This window comes from Xenopus laevis, chromosome 1S, assembly GCF_017654675.1.
Source record: "Xenopus laevis strain J_2021 chromosome 1S, Xenopus_laevis_v10.1, whole genome shotgun sequence".
Lineage (NCBI taxonomy): Eukaryota > Metazoa > Chordata > Amphibia > Anura > Pipidae > Xenopus > Xenopus laevis.
The window spans coordinates 61,291,856-61,317,022 of record NC_054372.1 but is presented as its reverse complement, the minus strand read 5'-3'; the positions used below and the strand labels follow the sequence as shown (position 1 = coordinate 61,317,022).

Sequence of the window (25,167 nt, the reverse complement as noted above, 5' to 3'; positions counted from 1 at the left end):
TGCTCTAAAAAAGTAAGAGCTGAGACCTGTGTTCCCCCCCACAAAGTAAATACAATGCAGCACGTAGGCATCCACACCCTTTAACGTCAGATATGCAAGTTAGTGTGTGACAGTCGTCACGACCGCAGACACAGGCTGCCTGCTCTATGGCAAGTGGTAAGGACAAGGTATCTTTTTACCCACCAGCTAGAGTCCTATAGCGGGTTGGGTACCCGCGGGTTACCTGCAAAAACCTGCGGTACCCTGCGAGTAGAAGTTCCGGGTGCAGGTATAGACGCAGGTCAGCGGTTTTGCGGGTCGGGCCGCGGTTATTCTCAATAGCGATTTTTACTCCTTTTTTCTAAACACGTTTACTTCCGATGATGTCACTTCCAGTTTACAATGGGAGCACTTCCTGGTTTACTCCTTTTTTTCTGATCACGCCTACTTCCAATGATGGCACTTCCGGTTTACAATGACAGCACTTCCTGATTCTTGATGGTCAGCGGGTTGCAGATAAGGTACTTGCGGGTCCAAGCGGTTAAGAATGCGTGTTGGGGGTCCAGGTTGCGGATTGCATGTTGAGGGTACAGGTCGGGTTACCGGGTTCCAAAAAATGAACCTGCGCAGGACTCTACCACGAGCGCCACTCTCTGGGCTTTTCACCAGATTTTTTGGTGAAATGATCAGTAAAAGGGAGTATCCGTAAATGACCCTTATAATTCTGCAACCTTAGTTGCTGGGGTGAGTAAGTGGCAGGTTTGAACCAGCCTTACAAAATCACCAGAATAACTCCCAGCCAAAGGCAGTTCTTATTTCCACCATAACCCTATAGAACACCTATAATATTAAGTCTTATGTACTAGTTGTTCCAAGATGTCAGGTTTTCAAGTGGTCCCTAGGATGCCCAGTCTGATAATATTTAACCGTGTTGATAAGTTATAGCCTTTATTCATTAGCGCCCTATATATTTCAGAGATGACTCCAGGATAATTTCTGAGAAGCATTAAATACTGAATAAAAGAAATCAGTGCTAACCATTATTTTAAATGCATTGTTTGCAAACTATTGCAGAAGCAACACCTCGTATCACTGCATGGGATTTTTATGTTAATATAATTGACAAAATATAATAATAATATACCTTAGGTCTATTGATTTCAAACCTTTCACTGTTGATCTAAAAATTGCCAACTGTAGGAAAGCTTTGCAGTTTGATTGTTTTATAACAGTATAAAGAAATTAGAACCATTTTGGATTTGGGGGGAATGTGTACTTTCCAAAAATATATGGCTGTCTTGGGTGAACTTCTTTGCAGTTTTACTCCACTTAAAATGCAGTAAATCTGTTGATTAATTAGCTCACATTGAGTGTCTTCATTTTGGGGCCTTTAGCAGTGGCGTAACTACTGGGGGAGCAGGGGGTGCAACTGGGCCAGGGCCCCTCCCGGCAGATCGCGTGCTGGCTGCAGCCGTAAAGTAAATGCGCACGGACGAGGGTGGGGGGGGCCCGGCTGCACAGCCCGCACCAGGGCCCGCCCCCACCTAGTTCCGTTACTGGCCTTTAGAGACCACATACTTTTTTTTAACAATTCTTTTTATTGAAACTTATTGTACAGTCAGTGAACACATCAGACATAAATACAATGTTTGTTCCATACTATTTGTATCATGTAAACATTTTTGTTTTAAAATTAAAACTTAAACAACAAAAGCAAAAACATGGTGTCTGTGAGATTCTTCGGATCCTTATCATAACCTTGAATGTCATTATACTACAGTTCTATCTCAGCATTCCTAGGTAATCACAGTGTATCCATAACCTTACAACAACCTTTATTCCTTCCAAACTTGTCACCGTTAAAACAATATAAATCTGTTCCTAACCCACCCGATAGTCACGTGATAATATCCACAATACTTGTTAATATTCCCCCAATGAAAAAATAGTAAGTCAGCAGACGGTCCCGTGACATTGTCAGCTGCCCCTGAATTTTATTATACAGGCAGAGGACATTGGGAACACAGTGTGTTCAGTTAGTGAGTCAAGGTGGGACTAGCTCAGGGTCCTGTTCAATCCACAAACCCCACACCTTATCAAATTTCTCAGGGCAGCCCCTTTTCATATATGTAAGTTTGTACATTGGTAAAGATTTGTCCACTAGCTGCTCCCAGTCATGAACCCTGGGACCCCCCCTAGATTTCCAGTTTAGCGCAATCAATTTTTTAGCATACATACAGAGTATAGAGATTAGTGAACAGTGTGCCCTCCTCGGAGATACATCTTCTACCTGACTCAATAAAAGTACTCTGGGCTCAAATGGAACAAAGATATCAGTTTTTGCTGTAATGAGTTGCACAACTGCCCTCCAGTACGTTTGGATCACAGGGCAGACCCACACCATATGGAAAAAATCCGCAGGCGAGTGCTGACATCTGGGGCACTCCGAGCTAAGGGCCGGATTTATTGTATGCAGACGATGTGGGGTAAAGTACACTCTATGCAGGTAATTGATTTGTGTCATTCTGTCTTTACTGCTAATCACTCCCTCAAAGATGAAATTAAGGGATTCATCCCAGTTTTCCTGTGTTAGCTCAGGGATGTCACTTTGCCATTTTGTTCGAAGTTTATTAAGTGGGATACTCCTAGCATCCTGCAATTGTGCATAAAAATATGATAATGGCTTGCCTAACACCTGCTTATGTATCCCAGTCTCCAAGCCAGTCAGTGTAATGTCTACAGATTCACTCCGAAACTGAGTTATAAAAGCATGTCTTAATTGCAGATATCTGAAGAACATAGTATTCGGCAAGGTATACATTTCCTTCAGAGCTTGAAAACCAAGAAGTTTACCATCTGCTATGACATTAGACAGGTATTTTATGTTATATCTTGCCCAAAGCTGAGGGTCTGGAATTAACTCTAGCTGCTTTAAATAGGGGTTACACCATAGTGGGGTAAAGCTAGAGCATTGATGTTGAAGTTTAGGAAAATATCGAAGAACCAGCTGCCAGGCCTTTATGGTTTCTTTCATCAGGGGGGAGATCGCAATATTGTAAGAGGCACCACGATACGGTAGATTCTTTAAACCTTCAAAGGACCCTGCCAGTTTAGCTTCAAGGATGACGGACGCATTTGAGTCATCAGAAATGGCCCAATTCCTCACAACCACCAACTGTGTTGCCAAGTAATAAAGGAAAAGATTGGGGGCTGCTAAACCTCCCTGTCGGGTTGGAAGTTGTAAAGTGGAAAGAGCTAATCTGGGGGTAGTATTGTTCCAGTACAGCATAAGCGAGAGGCTTTTCAATTTAGAGAAGATCGTGTGTGGAATTCTCATGGGAGATTGTCGAAATATATAAGTTAATTTCGGCAATATCACCATTTTGAGTAGATTTATTCTACCAATTAGAGACAGCGGCAGATTCGCCCATGCATGCCTTTTCTGTTCCATGAATCTTATTTGAGGCAGAATATTAAGTTCCGTGAATTTAGTTAGATCAGCATGGATCCAAATCCCAAGATATTTGAAGGTGGACACCCAGTTAAGTCCCAGAGTCCTTTGGGGAGTACCCGGAGGGAGAGGGTCTACAGGAAAGAGTACAGACTTAGACCAGTTAATCCTGAGTCCAGAATAGTTAGTATGGTCGTTTATTATGGCTAGAGCTGTTGACAATGCCAGGTGAGGGTTTGGTAAATACAATAGAGTGTCATCCGCATACATGGAAATGACCTCAGATAGATCCAGAGACCACATACTTAGATAAACATATGCACATTAGGTATCAAACTGGTCAGTGGACCCCAGACCTTCATATTTTGGGGTGATTTATCTTGGTAGCTAATGATATATTAGATAGTAGTACTTAGGAGTAAAAAGACATATGTGCCATTCTGGGGAATGTGCCAGCTGGAATAACAAAAATGATAGATCATCTGGGGTATCTTCATTTTGGGGCCCATAGAAGCTACATACTTAGGTAAACCTATGCACATTGGGCATCAAACTGGTCAGTGGACCCCTGGCCTACATATTTAGGTTGATTTATCTTGGTTCTTAATGTTATGCGGGAGATACATTAATGTAAATTGGAAGATTTGAGGTCATTTCTCAAGATTTGTGAAAATTTTATTTAAAAAACTGTAAATTTAGGAAAGCATTGTAATTGGGTAGTTTGGCATAAGAAGTTTGCTTATTTTGGATTTGTCAAAATCTGCTCTTGCAAAAAATCTATGGTAAACCTACTGTTAGTGGAATTTTTGGCTTTGAAATCTAAAGTATGCAGGTTTCTGGAGCACTGCTTTGAAAATGTAGTACTGTACTGCATAGAGACTTTGACCTTTGCAAGCCAGAGCTCTTCATAAGTCTATACATATTTGACAATGGCCAGTTCAGGAGTCATGGGACTTTCTTAATCACTTGTATTTTCATTCATAAAATAAATGATGTTTCTGATATATGTGTTTATATTAGCCTATATCTTGTTACAGAAGTGGCATATGTTGAAAGCTGTTTTTTGTAAAAAAAAAAATTTTGACGCTGGCGAATTTTTGACGCAAATTTTTCCCGCGAATTTTCACGGGCGTTCCACGGATTTATTCGCTGGCGGCGAATTTGAGCCTGGCGAATAAATTCGCCCATCACTATTGTTCACCTTCTAAACACTTTTTTTTTTAGTTCAGTTGATTTTTTCATTTGAGTTCTATGTTTTATTTTGACCTTTTCCCCAAAATGTAAAGTTTAATTTTCTTGTCTCTGGTGTTTTCAGTCTGGCAGCTCAAAAATCCAGGTGCTGACTCTTTAATACTACATTAGTTGATACATTTCTCAGCCGCATCTGTAGGATATTTGCAACTATTGTATCAATTCTAACAGCTGCCTATAATCAGGGATTCTGCCCAGCAGGGCCAAAGATAACAAATGGATCAACTAATGTATCATTTAGAACATTTACAGAGTGTGATCCCCCCTGTCCGAGCTGCTTCAGAAAAACATAAGCAGGTGAAAAATTAAACTTTAAACTTCAATATTAGAAAAACAGCCACAAATAGAAGGTGGTTGAAAAAAATCTTTTATATCTATCTGAAAACAACTGAAGTGTTGGAAGATGAACAGCCTATTTAAACTGCCAAAACAGGCAGTTATGAGTAAAAAGTTCTGCATGATTTCAGATTTAAAAGTGCCTGTTTTAGTGTTTCATGTGCTTCCCAATAAAACAGCTGCTGGAGGTGGTATATGGCACTTTTCTGTCCGCTAAAACATAGCTGAAAAGCACCACATGTGTCATTGCCCTTAGACTTGTTTGGTTTGTTTATCAACTCCAAGCAGAAGGAATCTGTCTGGTACTGGGGCTAATGCATAGCAGCATGACTTGATGAATTACAAGAACCACCTGTTACAATGTGTTTGTGTAAGAAGGGTGGATACCAAGGACTGGAGAAGTAACATGAAAGATTGATAAAAACAAAGATAAGGAATTTTACTAGTAGATGTATGTCATATGCCTGCAGGTCTGCAAGGTCTCGATGTTTCTGAATGTTCTAGAGGTTTACCTAGAGATTTAAGAATTGTATAATTATAATGTATCATCTTGTTTAAGGGGTCTGAGAAGCATAAATGGTGAGTATTTACCCCAGTCTATTAATCTACAACAAAATTGCAGACATTTGCTTTCCACATTTTTAGTGCACTAGGCATATCACCATCAACTTCTGATTGGCTGGTCAACAAACAACTGACAAAACAAGCCTGCTAAAATGTATTATTATGTCTAAGAAGGCATAATAATATAATTCTTTTCATAGAAACTAGGTTAGGTACCAAGGCCTGTAGTAGTGACAATGGATATAGTGTATGCTTTTATCTGGGAATACAAGTGAGCGTTGACCATTTACTACTATACAATTCCCAATATTTTACAAAATCCAGTCATTGTTCAACAAAATGATCCTTGGAGTGTGCATGAGTAATTTGGCCAAATAAACTCTAGACAAAAGAAAAAAGAGCAGGTGCCAAAGGCCAGTGTGGGCACTACCACAGTAAACGGAGTTGCAATAAAATATGCAAACAAGCAAAAATTTGTTTAAGGAGGAAGATATACTCACAGTTCGCAAAGAAGAAAGCAGGGCCGACAGGCACTCAACGGATCCACAGGCCCAGAGAAATACAATGCACAGGACCAGAGAAATTGAATTAGAAGAATATTTTATTTATACAAAGTTAAAATATAAATCTGCATCTCCATCCACCCTACACATTTCACACCCATTCAGGGCGCTTAGTCATGGGCTCTCAGATAGATCATGAGAGCCCATGACTAAGCGCCCTGAATGGGTGTGGAACGCGTAGGGTGGATGGAGATGCAGATTTATATACTTTTAACTTTGTATAAATAAAATATTCTTCTAATTCAATTTCTCTGGTCCTGTGGATTAGTTGAGTGCCAGTCGGCCCTGCTTTCTTCTTTGTCGTACTGCTCCCTAAAGCTGGGGGTCTGGGGCTGGTGCACCCGGACCACTTCTACTACTCGGTTAGTCATTTACAATTTATTCTGGAGCACCTTGTCCTTTCCTTACTACTCACAGTTCACCCCAGTCCACTGGTGCATATCCATGAAAAAACAACAATACTGTGAGTACCTCCAAAAATCAGTCAAAAGTAGTTAAAAGTACAAAAATATTTATCAGGACATAGTAGACAACAGCTTAACGTGTTTCATGCCTGTTGGGGTACTTACTCATAGCCTATGAGATTTTAAGTAAAAGTGAAGACTTTGAAATATGATATGAGCATTTCACTAGCTTTGTGACTTCTGTAAAAAAATATTATGGTCTAAAGGGGTTGATCACCTTCAAACAGTTTTTTCAGTTCAGTTGTTTTCAGAAATAAATACAACTTCCAATTACTTTGTATTTTCGGTTTGTGTCCATTTTTCCAATATTGAAGTCAAAAGTTTTTCATATTTCAGATATCACCTTCTTGTGTCTTTCTAAAGCAGCTCTGGGAGGGGGTATTTTTCTCTAAATGTTCTAAATTGATACATTTAGTTAACTTTTTTTTTATCTATGGCCCCGAGTAGGCCATAGAGCCTAGAGCAGAATCCCAGAGTTTCATTAAAGGCAGCTTTTATAATTGGTACAACAGTTGCTAATATTCCACAGATGCTACTGAAAAATGTAGCAACTAAATGTAGCAAATTGTAACAGTTCAGAATCTACACATGGGTTCCTGAGCTGCCAGACTGAAACAACAGAGGCAGGAACTTTAAAGTTCGATTTTGGAAAACCGGTAAAAATCAGTGATGGAAAGCAATTGAAAAAGGTTTGTACTTCTGGTGAACAATCTGAAAACAATTCAACTGGAAGGTGAACAACCCCTTTAAGATATGCAGTATTTTAGAGCATATTATATTCATATAGCTTGACTTTACATTGGATCTGTCTTTGACTACCAGGGTGATACGTCTGTTAATAGATAGGTTTTAGGTTGGCTGATATTGGTAGTCTCCATAAATATATAGTCAATGATGTTAAATCTTATCCATATATTCCTTTTGTGTCTTTCTCCTGTTAAGGTCTGGATCTTGTTTCTATAAACTTGAGCACATTGCACTGCGGAATTAATGTTTTTCTTATAAACTATATTCCTGGCATTGTTTTGAAGATGAATTGACTAATATGACGTGGTCTGATTGGTGTTTTTGAAGGCTCAATGTGTAAGCGTCTTTAGCATCCTCATGATGATCCCTGGATCATCAAAATGTTGATTTTTCTGATCTATGTAAATGAAGAGAAATTCACTGTTATATGTTTTCTGTGAGAGGTGTGTGTGTGTATATACAATATATATATATATATATATATATATATATATATATATATATATATATATATATATATATATATATATACATACAGTTATACACAGACATTGATACATAGACACATATATACTATAAGAAATTTATAGATATATACACTGATATATTTAACCAGATAATTTCATATTTATGCTGAGATCTATTGATGATAAGTAAGGTTTTTAATCTGCTGGACAGCCTTAATATACTGTTCTATTTTTTGATTTGTAAATCAAATCAAGCTACGGGGAAGGGTGTAGGTAGAACATAGATGTATTGTTTTAGTTCATCAAATTAGTGTTTAGCTCCAGCTAATTAATGAGGTGAAATATGTGTACAGGTATCAGACTAAAGGTATGTTTATATATAGGATACATAACAACACCTGCTGAAATGATAAAATGTGTGCTAATATTGCCAGCACAATAGTCAGATGCATAATTATTCCAGTCTGTAAAGGAGATGTTGCCCATGGCAGCCAATCAGCAATTTGATTTAAACAGCCACCTATAACTTAAGGTGGCCATACACGGAGAGATCCGCTCGTTTGGCGAAGTTGCCAAACAAGCAGATCTCTCTCCGATATGCCCACATTGAGGTGGGCAATATCGGGCTGATCCGATCATGGGCTATAGGGCCCAATGATCGGATCCTAACGAATGGGTACAGGCGGTCGGATCGATGGACCGCATCAACGAACAGATGCGGCCACGATCTGACGGGATTTTTAGTCCCATCCGATCTCGATCTGGCCGATTTTCAGACAGATCTCGATCGGGGAAGCCCGTCGGGGGGCCCCATACACAGGCCAATAAGCTGCCAACTTGGTCTGTCGGCAGCTTTTATCGGCCCGTGTATGGCCACCTTTAGAAAACAAAAGCAAAGATCTGATTTGTTGCTATGGGCAACATTTCCAGAAATCTCTGCTGATATTTATCTCCAATTTTAGTAAACCTGCCACATTAGAACACAATCTAGCAGATCTAGTCATTGAACCCTATTGAGAGGTGCTTTGATGTTCATAGTATGAGTATTTGTGGTTGAAATTCCATTACCCGCTTGTTAAAAGAATAAGAAACACTTTTATGCTATGGCACATGCAACCTGCACCAGGTGAGAGTACAATTCAAGAACACCAAAGTGGGAAAATGAGGACAAATGAAAGTGCTGCATTATACAGACAATGTAGGTGTAGAATAATAGGACATTTAGAAAGAACAACATATGGGAACAGTGTGACCAGCACTTGGAGCTGGCTTGTGGCAGGGATATATAAGATTTTTTTTTAAATAGTATTTTCTATGGAGTAGTAGAAAAGTCTCTTTTTTTTAATATGATATTTAGAATACAATAAAAAGTTATGAGTTATGTGGTTTTATATTATTTAAAACTCTCTCTATATAGTATATATCTTTTTCCCCCCATGTTTTATTTTAGCTTTGTACAAATGCTGTGTGTGTGTGTGTGTGTGTGTGTATGTATATATATATATATATATATATATATATATATATATATATATATATATATATATATATATATATATATATATATATATATAGTAAATATGTGGTTATGTGTACCAGTATATACTCTATATATTTATGTGTGTGTGTGTGTATATACATAAATATGCATGTAGCAACTGCCCTTTTGTGTGCCTTTTATAGGGAAGGGGGAAGGGAGAGCGGGCTGGTAGAGCATGCTTTAGAGAAAGATGGGCTGGATCATATTTCAGTCTCCCCTCCTCAAAAGAACAACAAAATGAGTTAAGTCTGCTGTGTCAACTCCCCTTCTGCTCTGAGGGAACTCTCAGTTTGAGACACACTCAATAGCACTGAAGAATTTAGCAGCAGCTATGGATTTAAAAGGGCAAGCGGCTCATTATTTGGATATAACTGAATGACCCCCAAAGCTAACCTACATGTGGATTGCTACTTTGTGCTTCTGCAGGTAACATGATTTACTCAATTGTAACAAAAACATGTATCTCTCTGTGAGAGGCTTCTCTGTACTGAAAGCAAAATGTATCCATCACAGTTTTTCTTTCTGTAAGGACAGTTGGTATAATTGTGAAACGGAAACAGTAGTGACTCACAAGTGTGCGCCGGCCATTCAGTTGCCAGAGTGGCTAAAGCACGGGGTGAGTGTAGATTGTGTCGATTTCTGTCTCCCTCACATGGCCACAGTAAACAGGAGATCTGTGTTGTCCTGTCTTAATTGAGAGATCACAAGTGCTGAGTCTGAAGGACTTTTAAAGACCTTGTTTGGCAACCTCATGGGGAGAGAAATCACAGGGAACCTTTGTGCCAATATCTACAGATGAACATTGGTAGATTCTGGGGAGGGCTGTGGGGAGGAAATGTTGAAATGTGATGTAAAAAAGATGAGCTGAAGGGGGAGACGAAAAGGAGGAACTTCAGCAAGCCTACTGTAATGTAATCTGGGTAGAGTTTAAAATCAGCTTGCTACTCTTGCCTGCACATTCCTTCCCCCTCTCCCTGGTAAAAAGCAGCTTACTGTACTGTAGCTGGAGGCAGTCTATGAAGCTGCACTGCAGAGCAGGGAAGGACACAGCCAGGTTACTTGTGTGATCCACTCCACAGCTTCAGGGCAGCCCAGGCTTCTGCTTACTATTGTACAGACAAAAAAAATGTGAGGGCTTTATGTGGGAAGCCCTGAGTAGGGAAGCGATTTACATTACCCAAACTGAAAGGCAGGCAGAGCTCCTTGTCAGCAGACCTTGCTTTGGGGTTGGTTCTCATGCCAGTCACGTCTACCCTTTGGAACAGAGAACAGCAACACCGGGGCTTCATCAAGTGATGAGAACAGACGTCAAACTGCCCTATGAATATTGATGTGGAGGCAAGTCTGCTTTCGTGGAGGAGCAGAAGGAAGCAAGATGGCTGCCCTTTAGGATTTGTTAGAAAGGAGCCCAGACCCTGTATGCTGAATTTCTGCAAGGCTGAGGGACATTAAGAGGTCAGAGTGCTATATTTATGCCCATACCTTCTTACCTATTTGTTTCTTCTTTGTTTCTTTTTCACACATACCACTTGTTTAGAACCAAATCTGTTTTGTAACATGCAACTGTAAAGATGGGTAAATAATCTGATCCTTTTCCAACATGGCTGGCAAATATAGTTTGCATTTAAATAAAAAAAACTACTTTGTTCGTGTATTTGTTATATGAGATGTTCTGTTGGTAACCTACATGAAACTATGTAAACTGTATAGTTTTATGTGAAAAATTGATGAGCAGCTGAGTTAGAATTACAGTTTATAGATATTGTATAAATAAACGTGTTTCCCTTCCCTTTTGTAATCCAAGTCCTGTTTATGTAATTGGGGAAATTATATATATTTTACAAATGTAAATATTTTTTAAATAATCATAAGTACAATATAGCAGGCTATTGGTATATACTTAAAGACAGAGCAGTCAGAGAGATAGACATCTGCTTTCATTCTTGTTGCAGCACTGCCTGTGTGTAAAACCGAACATTCGGCATTTGTTTAAGGCAGATCTGCCTTTGTGTTGCTAGTGAATCAGCTTGCCACTAGATAGCTGCTGAATGACAAGTAGACACAAAGGCAGACGCAGGCAAAGAGACACAGAACAAGAGAGACCTTAGGAGACGGTTTGGAGTTTTGAGAAGACAAGGTCAGAAGCCTGAAAGGAAATGAAACCCAAATCCAGGACAGAGGAAGTTCTGCCATTTAAAATTGGCCTTGTCCTCTTTTCATTTCACATATATTCCTAAATTTTATTGCAGAAATGTGAGCATTAAGGATGTTGTTTGATATTTAGAAATGCATTTAAATGTTTAATGTGCAAAAAAAATATATATTGTGCGATCTCGTTGACTAATAAAATGAATCACGGTAGGCATCAAAAGTGGTTATCATAACACTGTGTGAACAGTTGCAGTGGGTGAAATATATGTCTTTGTATATCCATACCTGTATATATTGTCTCTCCATCTTTGTATTGTGGTATCTTACATTTGTATATAGAAAAGCAAACATCTCAGTCTTTCTGCCATCTACAAGTAGTGTAGATTTAAATGAAGCTCCATTAAGCTTAGAGGTGCAACAACAACAAAAAGTCTAGGGTTTAATGATGAAGGTGTTGACACTTCAGTTGTGGAAACCTCTTCTAGTCAGATTTTTCTTGTGGTCTCTTTTCTTAAAGACAATGGAAGGATCTGTTTCCAGAAGCTGGTTAATGAAGGTTGTTTCATTTGCATTTTAATGGCTACCTGAAATGCTTGGGAAGTAGTGATGTAGATTTCCTTTGTGTATAACCATGTTTATATTAGCTCAGATCTTTTATCTAAAATGGAACAATGAAATTAAATGGCCACAGGTTCATTGTATTTACATTGAGGAAATTAAAAATGGCCTAAGGGGGGAAAAAGGAAAAGTTAATCCTTAATTAGATGACAAAGATGAAGAATGAGTGTGTGTGAGGAAATGCAGTTAACTACCATCAACTCCTACTAACCTTCCCTACTGATGGATAGCTATGTTAGCTGAACCTGTGTTAATAGTTTTTTTAGGAGATAATTGTGTTCTAATGAAATCTAGATAGCAAGGCCTTGTTCAGCTTGCCCCACAGAGGAGAGCTGAATATGTGGTGCACCAATCTATTAGACTTTTCCTGTAGGCCAGAGATCGGCTTCCTCTATTCAGTGTAGAATGTACTATGCTTCAGTGACTTCTTGTCACATTTACTCGGAACGGAAAATTGTATTGCTGACGAGGTTGCTATGAGTCAGTAGCCGAGTCAGAAGCCTTACAGTTCTGTTTTTAGCCATTACACGAAGAGATAGGAAAACATTGGCGCTTGAGTTGTCATAATGTGACTTGTTAGTAGTTCATTTAATCCAAACGAAGGTAGTCTATTTAAAGACTCCTAATTATATCAGTGTCCTCAAGCCTCCGGTGAAGTCTTTGCACAAAATTCGAACCGTTCTAGTTCACGGAACTCAATGTTGCTATCAATAGTAGGTTTGGAATGGTATGTGTTTGTGCAGTAGAGATTTGCCACTGACTTTGGATGATACTGGCATAAAGCCAGAGCACTGCAATGTTTTGATGCAGTGCGCATGGTCATAGACTCCAGCACGTCAACTTTATTTAAAGAACAAGCACCACGCGCTGGCTCAGAGCTTGTTGTGACGGAGAGAGAGGTTTTTTTAGGTTGTTTGTTACCGCTGGGATACTACCAGGCACATGCATTTCTACAGAAACCATTATAAAGGGAAAGCCTTCACTTAGTAAGAACATCAGACTCTTCTGATTGGAACTGTAATATTAGATATCTTTTTTCTGTGAGCAAGATTTCTAAACCACATCCCAACAGTTTAGATCATGTAAGCTCATTTCGGTGGGAAAAAAAAAAAACCTTTGCCATTCACTTATTTATATTGATTTTTTTTAGCCTAAACTGATGTGGCAAAATATAGAATATTCAATAAAATATTAATTTAAAATTTTAATATTATTTTGATCCATGAGTCTAGTAAAATGACATGCAAAATATTTGAAACAGATCTATTATTACCTTTTTTATGTAGCTTGACATTCCACAGCACTTTACAGAGATACTGAACAAGAAAACAAATTCATTAAGCATGCAATATATTATTTCTGTTGGTGTTTGCAATGACTGGGTTTGGGTGTTGGCACATATATTCTAAACTGCTAAAAACAAGTTAAATATCATTATTTCAACATTTGCAGATTTACATAACAATTAGATGTTTCTGTGTTATTGCAATTTAGCATTGCCAGTAACCAGTAACAGACTGGGGACCCAAGCGCTGACCTGATGACTTGACCTCCAGGGGTGCCAATATGTCTGTTTGAAATGGTTCTGGTTAGAGTACAGTGCTAGGTGCATAAGTAGCGCTGTGTATACAGATACATTAGCATTGTAAAAGTTGTTTTTGTTGTAAATGCAATGATGGGTGTAAGTACAAAGGAGGGCAAGGATATGTGGTAAAATCTGGTTAATTATACTTGGCCTTCTTCAGAGTAAGGATGACTTTGAGCTGTAGCTAGTTGCTTCCCTTGAACCAGTTTCTGATATCGGCAATGGACAGTGAATATAACTGAGAGTCAGTCCTCATCAACTGCTTTATACCACTGCCATAGGTGATGTCAGGCCTCATTTGTTACAGTCAACAGTGAACAATACTAGTTTGTGCAAATAGGAAAATTACCCCAAAATTTATATTTAATGTTTAGGATCTGCACCTTTTAGGATAGTGACACACAGGGGAGATTTGTAGCGATTTTTGAAAAAGTGAGCTTCGGATACAAGGCGAATATCTTTTTGCAAGCAAAGATTTCAGGCAACTTTGGCTTCTGAGCGTTTTGCAATCCATAGTGCACCATGGTGCTTTCTCCACCCACACGGACGTTCTTCAACAAGATCAATGATCCTGTCTGTGCCAAAGAAATGCTTTAAAATGGTATTTTCTGCGGCCTATTGTCGCACGAGTATTGTGCGAATCTTTGTATGTGAATGATGAGTGAGCGTATGGTTGCTGTAACAAAGAATGCAAAATTGCCACACTAAAAATTACGTCCATGCATTCTTATGTACTTACAACCTTTCCGCGCACAATTTGCATACTATCACGGCTACTGATCTACTTGTGTGTTTTGCTAGCACAGATTTTAATACTTTTGAATAGCCATGCTATTTCTGATAAGTAGCTCCAAAAAGGGTCTCTGTGTGTTTTGGGACTACAGTGGATTTTAAATAGCATTGTGTGTGTGTGTGTGTGTATCAGGGATCACCAACCAGTAGCTCGTGAGCAACATGTTGCTCTCCAACCCCTTGGATGTTGCTCCCAGTGGCCTCAAAGCAGGTGCTTATTTTTGAATTCCAGGCAAGTTTTGGCTGCATAACATCCAGGTGTACTGCTAAACAGAGCCTTAATGTAGGTTGACAATCCACATAGGGGCTACTAAATGGCCAATCATAGCCTGTATTTGGCACCCCAGGAACATTTTTCATGCTAGTGTTGCTCCCCAAATCCTTTCACTTCTGAATGTTGCTCACGGGTTGTAAAGGTTGGGGATCCCTGGTGTGTATAGTAGCTGGCAATTTACATTTTTCAAAACAAAACGAACGACTTGACGCCAAAGCTCGATTTTAAAAATGTGGCCGACATCTCCCCGTGCATCACTACCTTTACAACTCGTGATATGGTTATCTTGCAATCCAATGGTAACGTAAACATAGCATGTTAGCGTGTATCCACCAGCGGGGAAAAAAGACCAGTGCCCGCTGCCCTCCGCCAGATAAAATGAAAATCGCCTGGGGGAAGGCACACGCGGTGCTTTGTTTTCCGAAGTCGCCCGAAGTTTCCTTGTGAGGCAACTTCAGAAAACGAAGCGCCGTGTGTGCCTTCCCCCAGGCGATTTTCATTTTAGCCGGCAGAGGGCAGGGGGAAGGCAGTTCGGGGAGATTGTCACCCCGAAAAAGAGAAGATTTGCTGCTGGGGCGACTAATTTCTCCATAATCTGCTCATGTAGCCAGACCCTTACAGTGCATATATGTTGCTAGTCTAAAAAGCTGATGAACTGTTTTGTAGCAGCGGAGCTTGAGTCACTGCTTTAGTTGAAAAACTGGTATCTGGAGATGGTGCTGTCCCAAGAATGACTAACAATTCTTATCATACTGATCTTCCCCGAATCTGCCCCTGCCCTTAACTCCAAGGCTTAGAACCAGGTCTTCTGCGATGAGCCATAAATATAATCTTTGCGGAATCACAAACAAGTAGTAGTGATACACCAGCTACAACTTTTTTCCATGTTAAGGTCCTGGTAATATACTGTAAATACATAGCTGTTTTTATAAAATTTGCTTTTCCCTCTCTAAGGGGTACATTTGATACCTACTGTATGTTACAGTGTGACGGCATAGGGGTTGGGGTGCAGCACCTACAGATGTTTAGATGAGCCATCCACATCCCTAACACCTCTGTGACATTAGAAAAACCAGATGGTGACCTTGCCCTGGATTCTGGGATATCCTGGGAAAAGCAAAAGGAATTGAGCCCCCAGGCCTAGTATTTACACTATTGTAAACTTTGTTTTAAAAATAAAACAGACTTCCAGGTTTTATTTTTATTTCTGCTTGGAAAAAGCACCCAACCACAAGGTTTTTAAACTGTGAGAGAGAGTTTATTTATACATTCAAAATCTGTGACAGAATCATTTTTAACCAGCAGCCATGATCTCTTAAACCTTTTTTTGTGGTGCTTTTTAAATTCCTGTCAGCCTAGTTGCATGGGAAATGTGAAGCACAGCTGATACTAGCTACCCTTTAACTTGTAGCTGTATGTCTAGGCAACACTAATGGCAGATTCAAAGCAAATCCAAATACAGCTGTATTTGACTTAAGCTGGCCATAGATGCAAAAATCTGATCGTACAAATCATCGTACAATCACTCTTTCCCATCTCCCGACCTGCCACTAACAATTCCGATCAAACAAAGTACAAAAGAACAGATCAGCTGATGTTCTGCCCCTGACAGCAATCGTACGAAAGTTATCTCCGACTAAAGCTGGTGACAGTCTCCCACTGAAAATTGTACGATCGGCAATACATGCAGAGATATTATTGTCAGCCGAAATCTTTTAACCAGTCTGATCTACCAAACGACCGATCTCCGCCGGACGAAAAATGTCCGGACTTTACACATACGGTCCGCAAATCATACGAATCCTCGATTCGTAAAATCTGATCTTTGTTTCTATGGCCAGATAGAGCCTGCATGAGATTGGGTCCTTTTGCAGGAGAATTGTTGCAATTAACGCCCATGCCTTGCCAAGTGTTTGTGTACCAGTCATTAGGGGGCAGCGGGTTAGCTTGTACTTTGCCCTGAGCTGCCATGTGTTCTGCAAGTGATATTGCTGGCTGTTACCTTGTTTGCTCTTGCTTAGGTGTTCTTTCCATGGAGGCACAGCAAACCGTTTCAATTGTTCTTGAGTGGTAAAACTTGATTGACCAATGTTTAAAACTTGAAATATATAATTTACTCTTTCCCATCTTTACAAGATATACTTGTTGATAATAAAATATGTATGTATCCTTACTGAATGTAAGTATTTAATGTAAAATGGATGTATTTAGTTTGCATTTTCTGTAAAATACACATTTTTTTCTTATAGTAAAAAAATGTACCCATACAATATGCTTTCGATATGATGTCTGACTTCAGTTCCATTTTTCGTCGCTTCAAATAGCTTTTGGTAGTCAGATCAGCTGAGAGTCCTAGTTGGACACAGCCATAGACCCACTGCTTGGCAACCATTTCTTAAATCATAGAGACGGTTGTAATTATTGCCTCGAAACGAAAGTAGTCAGTGGCATAATCACGAGTTTCAAGCATTCCATTTTGGCAGATAATTTGCCCTTACGTTTAAGGGACCTGCTGTCCTTCAGACAGGAAGAGAGAGTTAAAATAAGCTCTGGCATCATTGCATTATTATGTGTGCCAGAGGTGACTCGACAAATACGGGTTTCTAGGTCAGTGTGACGCCTATTCACGTGGTGGCGCGCACATGGCTACAGTGTTTACAAACATGATCCGATCCCAGCAATCCTGAAGGGAACTCGGTGGATACCGCAATCCTCTTAAATGTTACAAGTGTATGGCCTTTTCAGAACGACGGTGATTAAAACCCTCATTGTCGCCATAATCACAAGGAAGCCATTCAAAGAGTTAATTCATCAAGACCATTATATTTATTTTGGTAATCATTTTAATATATCCATAACATACCAAGAATAGATAGCTACTGTAGATCTATATTTATAATTGTCACATGCCTATGAATTGTATCATTTTATAGGAGGTCTATAATATAAATATTATATTGTTATATGCTTATATTTTCACCCTCACCTTTTTATATAAGTTCTACAGTGTGTTGAGATCTTGACCTAAAAACACAGAAGCTATTCATTCCTCAGTAATCGTTAACCAATAGCGTTCCCCCTATGAGGTTTTTTTTTCTTATAGGCTGCAGAGAGATGAATTAGCTGAGCTTCCTAGAAACGCCGGTTGTAGGATTTGCTGAATGTATATATTGCGAATGTGTTAGGAGGTCATTTTAGGACAGTTGGAAAATAAAGCATGGGCAGCAACGTCACGCTTTCATGTACCTTCACACAGTTGGCTTTAATAACTTGCTTCTGTAAAACCAACAGGGACTATGTCTGCTGATAGATGAATAAATCGACCTTAGGTTATTCCGAGACCTATTGGAAGAGCCTAGAGGAAATGTTAGCGGAGTGCAGATCTTTCTTTCATGTTGAAGAGATTGGCAGCAGCATCAGCTTACATTATTTACAAAACTGCACCCCTGTATATTTATTTCTCTGTATTAAAACTTTCATCCATTTCTGTAGGTTTAGTGTTTTGATTGTCTGACTAAATATTGCAACTTTTCTGCCAGACGCTTTTGCTTATAAACTTGAGCTAAACATGTAATTGAAATTTATCTATTCTATTTTATCTGAACTGTTTCTTTTGGATAGAATCGGCCTCACTTTAATGCAGGAAGCCTACAATTATTATTGTCAGATAATAACGTTATTTTTTTATTCAAAAAGGCTTTGGTTTACATAGAACATTTTATTGCATACCCCTGAATGTTTGCAAAGCACTTAAGGGCAATACAAAGAGCTATTCTGAGTGTTTGTCACCCGAGCAGTTACTCTGTGGACAGGGGACAAAAAAAATGTCCCCTTTGACTTGTGTTGTAGTTACTTGCAAATATACTCCTATACCAGGCTTGAGAATCAAATGCACTCAGAGTCAATTGCCATACATGTAAATTGGAGTGGGGGGGGTAGGAAGTCTTTTATCCCCTGCCCTTGGAGTTACCAATTGATGCATAAACAAAACTCATGGAATTGCCTCTGTTGTCAGGCATATATTTAACACAGAAAAAAATCGCCAGTGCTCGATCTTAAGCTGGCCATAGATGCAAAGATCTGATTGTTCAAATCCTCGAACGATCGGACTTATCGGACTTCCCCATCTCCCGACCTGCCACTTACCTTTCAGATCAGATAAAGTAGTAAAAGAACAGATCAAGCGATGTTCTGCCCCTGACAGCAATTGTACGAAAGTTATGTCCGACAAAAGCTAGTGACAGTCTCCCACTGAAGATCGTCAGATCGGCAATACACGAAGAGATATTATTTGCAGCTGACAAAAATTTTCGAACCTGTCCGATCGACATGGCACGACATATGTCGGGACACTCCACCCACGATCCGAAAATCGCACGAATCGTGGATTCATACGATCGGATCTTTGCGTCTATGGCCAGCTTAAGCCATAAGGTGGAGTTGACCCGCTGCTAGAAACACTCATGTGCTCTGTCTAACCCACAATCTGGAGTTGACCAGCTGCTATAAACGATAAAAAGCCAATATTTGTACACAAAAATAAAGGTTGCCAGCACACAGTTTGCCTTTAAAAACAATTATTACAAAAAATTAGGTATTAGCAACACACTTTGGCCAAAATATGTAAGCCCACAATGATGGCCCCTCATCGTACGTGAGTCCTACACTATCTGTGAGCATTCTAAGTTTGCAGTGAATTAAAAATCAAGTCCCCCAGCACCCAATGTGACTTACTTTCATTGTTCTCGTTGTGCACTTACCTTTCACTCAGGAGCTCTAGTGAAAACGCAGGGAGTTTTTAAGCCCTAGCTAATTAACATACACCTGCTTTTTCACTAGAGCTCCTGATTGTTTCATTATATTTTATTTATGTTTTAAACTATAAATTTTGGGAGACAACAATAACGTTTAAAGTAACTTTAGAAGTGACTTATTAATAAGTATTTAAATAATAAATAATAATTAAGAATTTTAAGCACAGTCTGCTGTTTGCTTAAAATTTGAAATCAAGCAAGCTCTTTGTGTTTGTGTAATTAAATGGAAACTCGTTATTCAAGTACCGTCGCCCAGCAGTCATATCCACTGTATCCTAGGTTCCTCTTCTTTGTCTTCCACAATAAGTGAAACATAAACCCACACACATTTAACCTCTTAGTGGCAGGCATTTTTAAAAATGATGCACCTAAGGCAAGTCATAAATAAGGTCACCATATTCCATATTATGATATGTCCAACTGTGATATCCACGGTCTCCTAGGTTCCTCTTCTTTGTCTTCCGCAATAAATAAAACTTAAACCTACAGACAATTAACCTTTTAGCGGCATGCATTTTGAACAATATGCACCTAAGGGAAGTCACAAATAATGTCACTAGATTCCATATTATGATATGTCCAACAGTCATATCCACTGTCTCCTAGGTTCCTATTCTTTGTCTTCCGCAATAAATGAAAGTTAAAGCTACAGACATACGTTTACAGTAAGTAGTTATAATTTTGTTTTAGAGGACCATTACTGCCCCAGCCCTATTAGAAGAGCTAAAATGTGATGTATTGAAGGATTTATTTTCCCTTGTCACAAGTTTTTAACATTTAACCACAGTAACATGGTAAGGGGCATAGCAAAATGGCATTAGTATAGAAATAAAATGAAGACCTCATATAAAGTCATGTGAATGAACATACTATATACAACTTTTTTTAGTTTTTTGAATGATGCATTAATTATGCACTTATTTGCGTGACTACAGTATATAATGATTATGGGTGTGTAAAAGCAGCGGAGCTCACCCTTGTGCGGTGTAGCGTATTTCCGTTGGTCGCAGCTCTCGCGGCAACCCCGAGCACTTCCGTCCGGTATGTCTATACAAAAGATTGAACCCGCATTCCGGCGCTGACCCAAACATCAAAGGGAGTCGCTATGAGTTTGTTTAAAGATGCGGCTTTTATTCCAACACACAGTGCGATGTACATGGCAGTGGGTATGTGCAATAACTGTTAGTTATTGCACATACCCACTGCCATGTACATCGCCTACTGCATTCCCCATCACAAACCTGTGTTTCAAGTGACGCTTAACAATTTGACGTCAGTCATTTTGCAGCCAAAGGTTGATCACACGATACAATATTGTAGCATGGTCCTAGCTAAGTAGGTTTGTGAGAACATTTTTGGTTGTTCAGAAGTCATGCGCCATAATGCTTAGCCATATCAGATTGGATTTGACTTGCAATTATTTTATCCTAGCAGCAGAAGGGTATCGCCACCCTTTCCTTCTCTTGCTTTCAGCATTGTGCTTTTGGTCATGTAATAAAAGGCACTAAGTTTGCCAAGAAGCAGTAACCTACAGCAATCAATCATCAGGAAGCATTTAATGGTCACCTGTTTAAAAGCAATCATCTTATTGGTTGCTATTGATTACTGCTTCTGGGCAAACTTAGTGTATTTTATTACATATGGGGGAAAGTCTTACACCTGTTTCTTCAATTTGGATCAGAGTATCTGTTGGCATGTGGTAGCCTTGTTTTTATGGAATTAGCTAGGCTGTGGTCACATCATATCATCTGTAGTGCAGAATGGAACATTTGTACGTGTGGTTTCCAAATAGTTGTTGGCCTGAAAAAAATAAAATCCTGCTGAACAAGTTTATCAGACACACCTAAATGCTTACTTCTACCTTATGCAATATGCCATTGTTATTAGTGTAAATCATTTAGGGAATTTGAGCCCATGCATGTAAACACAACCATAGGTTAAGAAGGTCAGACAATAACTGCTGGGTCTCTGAAACAAAGAAATTGTTCCAAAGAAGGACCCCAAGGTCAGGATAATTTTCTCACTCATTACTAGTGAAGAGAGTTGAAAAGAATTACAAAATAATTCTTTGTGTGTTAGTTGCATTGGTGCTGTGTAAGAGCAATTCTACTTCTAAGAGATAGTTTTACTCTAACCATATTTAGACACTTGATTTCTGAGCAAATCTGCATTTATGAAGTATTCATTGATGAGTTATACACATTAACAAATATGCTCCCCACAAAAAATAAACTCAATTTGTTTTTCTGTCAATAAAATACACAAATCAGTTTCATACTTTTTGGTATGTTGGTTAAGCTGGCTTCTTCTATTCATCCTGCAGACTAATGCAACACAGGCGAAATTCTGTCTAATAATACCGTTTGGTCATATCCAGCCAAGATATGTTGTCAATGGGATCTCTGAACATTGTTCTGCAGAACAGGAAGTAAAGATAACTATTGTATCCTATTAAATAAATGGAAAAGAGAACATTGATGGAAAATGTTGCAGTAACAGAGCACTGCCTCCCCAGAGATTTATAGAAAAGATTTAAACATACACGATCTTTTTAGGGCCTTCCAACCACAAATCCTTTTTTCAGAATGCTTCGTTTTACACACATACATTAACATTGTGCCTCAGGCCTATGTTAAATCCCTTAACAATATCAGTAGTAGAAGGTGTTGGCAACTGTGGAACATATTTTTTGCATCCTAGGCACATACCTTTTTCCTTACCTATAGTTCTGGCCCTGATTAATGTATCTTTGTTCTTTAATTTTGCATCTTTAATTTCTGTCTCTGTTACACCAAATAAACCTTTATTTTGTGTTATTTATTTGTTATATTACCTTTAAAAAGATATCCAGCTTTAGGCATATGGGATACAAGCTATAAACTTTGGGTGGATTGGGTTTGGCTAGAGGTACCAGCACTTCACTTCAAGGCTTCAAAATATTGAAATAGGTGATACCCAAACTATCACATCCAATTGCAGGAATCTCTACATTTCCCCTGAGACAAACAAGAGTCACTGCAATCAACAAAGACATAATTGTTTACAATTTTTCACCACAACATACAATAACTGCACAGCGGTAACATCTTACAGCACATTTTAAATTATAAAAGTGACCAGGGGAGCACTATATGCATATTTACTTTAATGTCTTTGAAGCTTTTAGCTCCTCTTTAATGTTAAATTCTGTACTGCACACATTTTGTTACAGTCATTTTTTAAAACTAGTTTTACCTGCTTACAATACCATAAATACCTGGAAATCCTTAGCAATTGACTTGCACCACATCCAATGTTTTGAGATTTTTGAAAATCCAGAATCTTTCAAGAAGGATTCAGCTGACTCACAAACCAAATCCAAACCATCATTTTCATATGAAATTTAGGGAAAGCAAGGGTTAAAAAGAACTATGTGGGAACAAATAGCAATTTCCTTGTTCGTGTGATGAAAAATCATGTGCTTTTAAGGATTTGGATTCTGTTCACCCAGGCATTTGGATTTGTTGGAATCCTTCTGAAAAGACTGAATCCTGTATTTAGTGCATGTCTTCAGCTTCCCGAAAAAAAACACAGGAATATATATATATATATATATATATATATATATATATATATATATATATATATATATATATATATATATATACCTACAGCTAGATTTTATATCTGGTCCTTAAATTTCTGCACATTTTTTGCATTTTGGATGTGTTTACTGAAAAATTTAATATTGTGCTAGTTGTTTTTAGCAACTTTCACATAAAATGGGCTGTGATTGATAGAAAGGTATGTGCAGCCTTCAACCTGCAGTGATAATTCATTAAATCTTAACAGCACGGATGTGGCAGATTCGTCCCTACGTGAACTCTAATAGCCACAATCACTTTGCCTGTTTCTGCTCCATCCCCTAACAGAAATATGTGCTGCACAGTCCACATGAGTTGTAGAAACCACTTTTATGCATCAGACAACTTAGATGTGCTTTACGTCTGTCTGCAGACCTACAGGATCTCAACCTTTCTCATATAAAATAAGATTTCTTTATGCTTGTGTTGGCTGAACAATATTTTGGTCATTTTAACATATGCTTTGTTGAGTAGCCCCAAAACATGATGCCAAGACTCCCAAAACTGGCTTCAGTGTGAATCCCCGGTAAGCTTTTTTATGTAACTGCCTTGTAAGTTGAGGGCTGGCACACTGCATTTTTGGGCTACTTGGGAACCAGTTGTACACAAGACAGACATGATGGGGCAAATTTCCTAAAAGGAAACGTGGTAATCCGCAGGGACATTGCTAATTCACTAACAGGCGTAGAGCACGAGCCAGCGAAAGAGTTCATCACTAACAAAGTTTGCGCTCTATCAACAGATGAATTTTCACTCAAGCGAACAATCCTTATTTCGCAAATTCACTAAAGTGCGAATTCCCTGGAAATAAAAGTGACCATTAGTTTGTGTATTTGTCTTGTAATGAAAGCAGCGCTAATACAGATGTACAGAGATCATCCCCTTTGGCATGGCTTTTGCCTTTAAGTGAGCCAATACTAGGCATCAGACAAGCTCAGATATGCATGGCATTAAATAGCCGGCACGTCTCCCTTATATGAGTAATCAGACATTCTCTGCCTGCCCCGGCCAAGTTCTGCAATAATAACTCATTTTAGTGACGCTGTTTGGCCAAAACAGGGATACCGTGTTCAAATGGCAACAACTGTGTGTAATCAGCTTTGCAGTTTTACCTACTCGATGGATAAACATTCTGAATCATTCTCAATAGTTATTGATTCACTATAATAGCATTTGAAGGGCAAGTAAACTTTCGTTTGTATTAAAAAAATTACTTTGCATTATATTTTGTATTATCAGTTATACATAGGGTTGCCACCTTTTCTGGAAAAAAATACAGGCCTTCCTATATATTTATCTTTTTGCCTATTAATAACATTGGGATCAACCATCATTTTTACCTGCCAGGCAGGTAAAACACGAACCAGGTGGCAACCCTAGTTATACAGTATATTTTTTGTATATACCTTGTATTAATCTCTATAATATCCACTATTTATAACGTATAATTGCATTTGTAGATTGATTAGAGGTGGCATAAACCTTCCACATCAGCGTAGCTGCACTGACATTGCAGTCAAGCCCATTTGCACCTTTGCTAGTACAGTGTATAATCCCTTCAAAGATTGTCTTTTATTTTTGGTGATGTCAGATATATCTATGAAAATGTAGCATTGCTTACTTCACATATATATTTAAATACAATTCTTTAAATTGTTGCATACATCAATTTCAGTCGATGACTAGGTATTCGCTGTTGTTTTTGTTCCAATTTGATGAGGGTAACAAAATGCCCCATCAGAATTGATCCTTAAATGAATACCACACTTTAAAAATTAACCCCCCCCCATTACTTTCGCTTTCTTCTAAAGGAAGCTATACACAGTCTCATAAAAGCTGCAGATGGACTGAGTCACCAGCTTATTGTCCCGTGTATGGGGCCTCTGACAGGCCTACCCAAATTATATATTTCTGGAAATCACCTAGATGTTGATCAGGCAGATTTAAA

At 38.7% G+C, this 25,167-nt stretch overlaps 1 protein-coding gene across 3 annotated transcripts in view; it reads left to right on the top strand.

Moving 5' to 3' along the window:
- The window catches only part of tet2.S (tet methylcytosine dioxygenase 2 S homeolog), a 49,009-nt gene that overhangs the window by 248 nt on the left and 23,594 nt on the right, over window positions 1-25,167 (top strand). The window contains exon 1 of one of the 3 annotated variants that reach the window (XM_018243385.2): window positions 9,513-9,788. The exons of 1 other annotated variant lie outside the window; for it this stretch is intronic. In XM_018243385.2, the coding sequence (XP_018098874.1) occupies window positions 9,738-9,788 (51 nt within the window). In that variant the 5' untranslated portion in view covers window positions 9,513-9,737. One more of the 3 variants, XM_041579663.1, reaches the window with a different exon arrangement.